General features: G+C 39.4%; 1 protein-coding gene across 5 annotated transcripts in view; it reads left to right on the top strand.

Moving 5' to 3' along the window:
- The window catches only part of CCNY (cyclin Y), a 271,085-nt gene that overhangs the window by 244,071 nt on the left and 26,255 nt on the right, over positions 1-759 (top strand). For all 5 annotated transcript variants that reach the window (XM_004387867.2, XM_023741972.1, XM_023741971.1 and 2 more), the window contains 2 exons: positions 460-517; positions 614-733. In XM_004387867.2, coding sequence (XP_004387924.1) covers positions 460-517; positions 614-733 — 178 coding nt within the window. The remainder of the gene's footprint in view (positions 1-459; positions 518-613; positions 734-759) is intronic.

The raw sequence follows: 759 nt of genomic DNA on the forward strand, positions 1-759 counted from the left end.
TAATGAAGTAGTCAGGTTGTGTGTTGTGAAAACGTCAGACTGATTTCCAGGACGCAGAGTGTTTGTACCTGTGGACTTATTTCCTGCCAGCCCCAAAGCGCGATGGTTTTACGCAGATCAGTTAACCTTTGCTCAGAAACAAGATGTTAAAGAAATTTACGTCACTTGCTTAGATTTGGTTCATTTGAAAAATCAGAAAATGGAAAATCAAGGTTTTTACCTAGTTAATTCAACTTAATGTGGTTCATTTCCTTTATTTCTCTGGACTATTCAAATAAATATGATTTAAATGTTATATCCAAGGAAAAGGAATTATTATTCATGAGTAACTGTCTCTTACATTTAGCACTGCCTTCTGTTTCTTGAAATGCATTTGAATCAAATATATATTTTGCTGTCTTTTGACTGACATTCATTCTTGCAGAAAATAAGCTCATTTTCTGTTATTTTTCCCACCAGGGACCCAGATGGAAGAATGCTCTTAGATATTTTTGATGAAAACCTTCACCCTCTTTCGGTAATCTCCTCCTCTTTGTGGTTCATGAGATGGTTTATTTCTTTCTCTTTTGCTCTTATTGGGTGGCCAGTCATTTGAAAATGTTTCCTTCCCCAGAAATCCGAAGTGCCACCAGATTATGACAAACACAACCCAGAGCAGAAACAGATCTACCGGTTTGTTCGGACGCTGTTCAGCGCTGCCCAGCTGACGGCTGAATGTGCCATAGTCACCCTGGTGAGTGCCTTAGGATGCCCGCAGCC

The sequence above is a fragment of the Trichechus manatus genome, unplaced genomic scaffold, assembly GCF_000243295.1.
Source record: "Trichechus manatus latirostris isolate Lorelei unplaced genomic scaffold, TriManLat1.0 scaffold00195, whole genome shotgun sequence".
Classification (NCBI taxonomy): domain Eukaryota; kingdom Metazoa; phylum Chordata; class Mammalia; order Sirenia; family Trichechidae; genus Trichechus; species Trichechus manatus.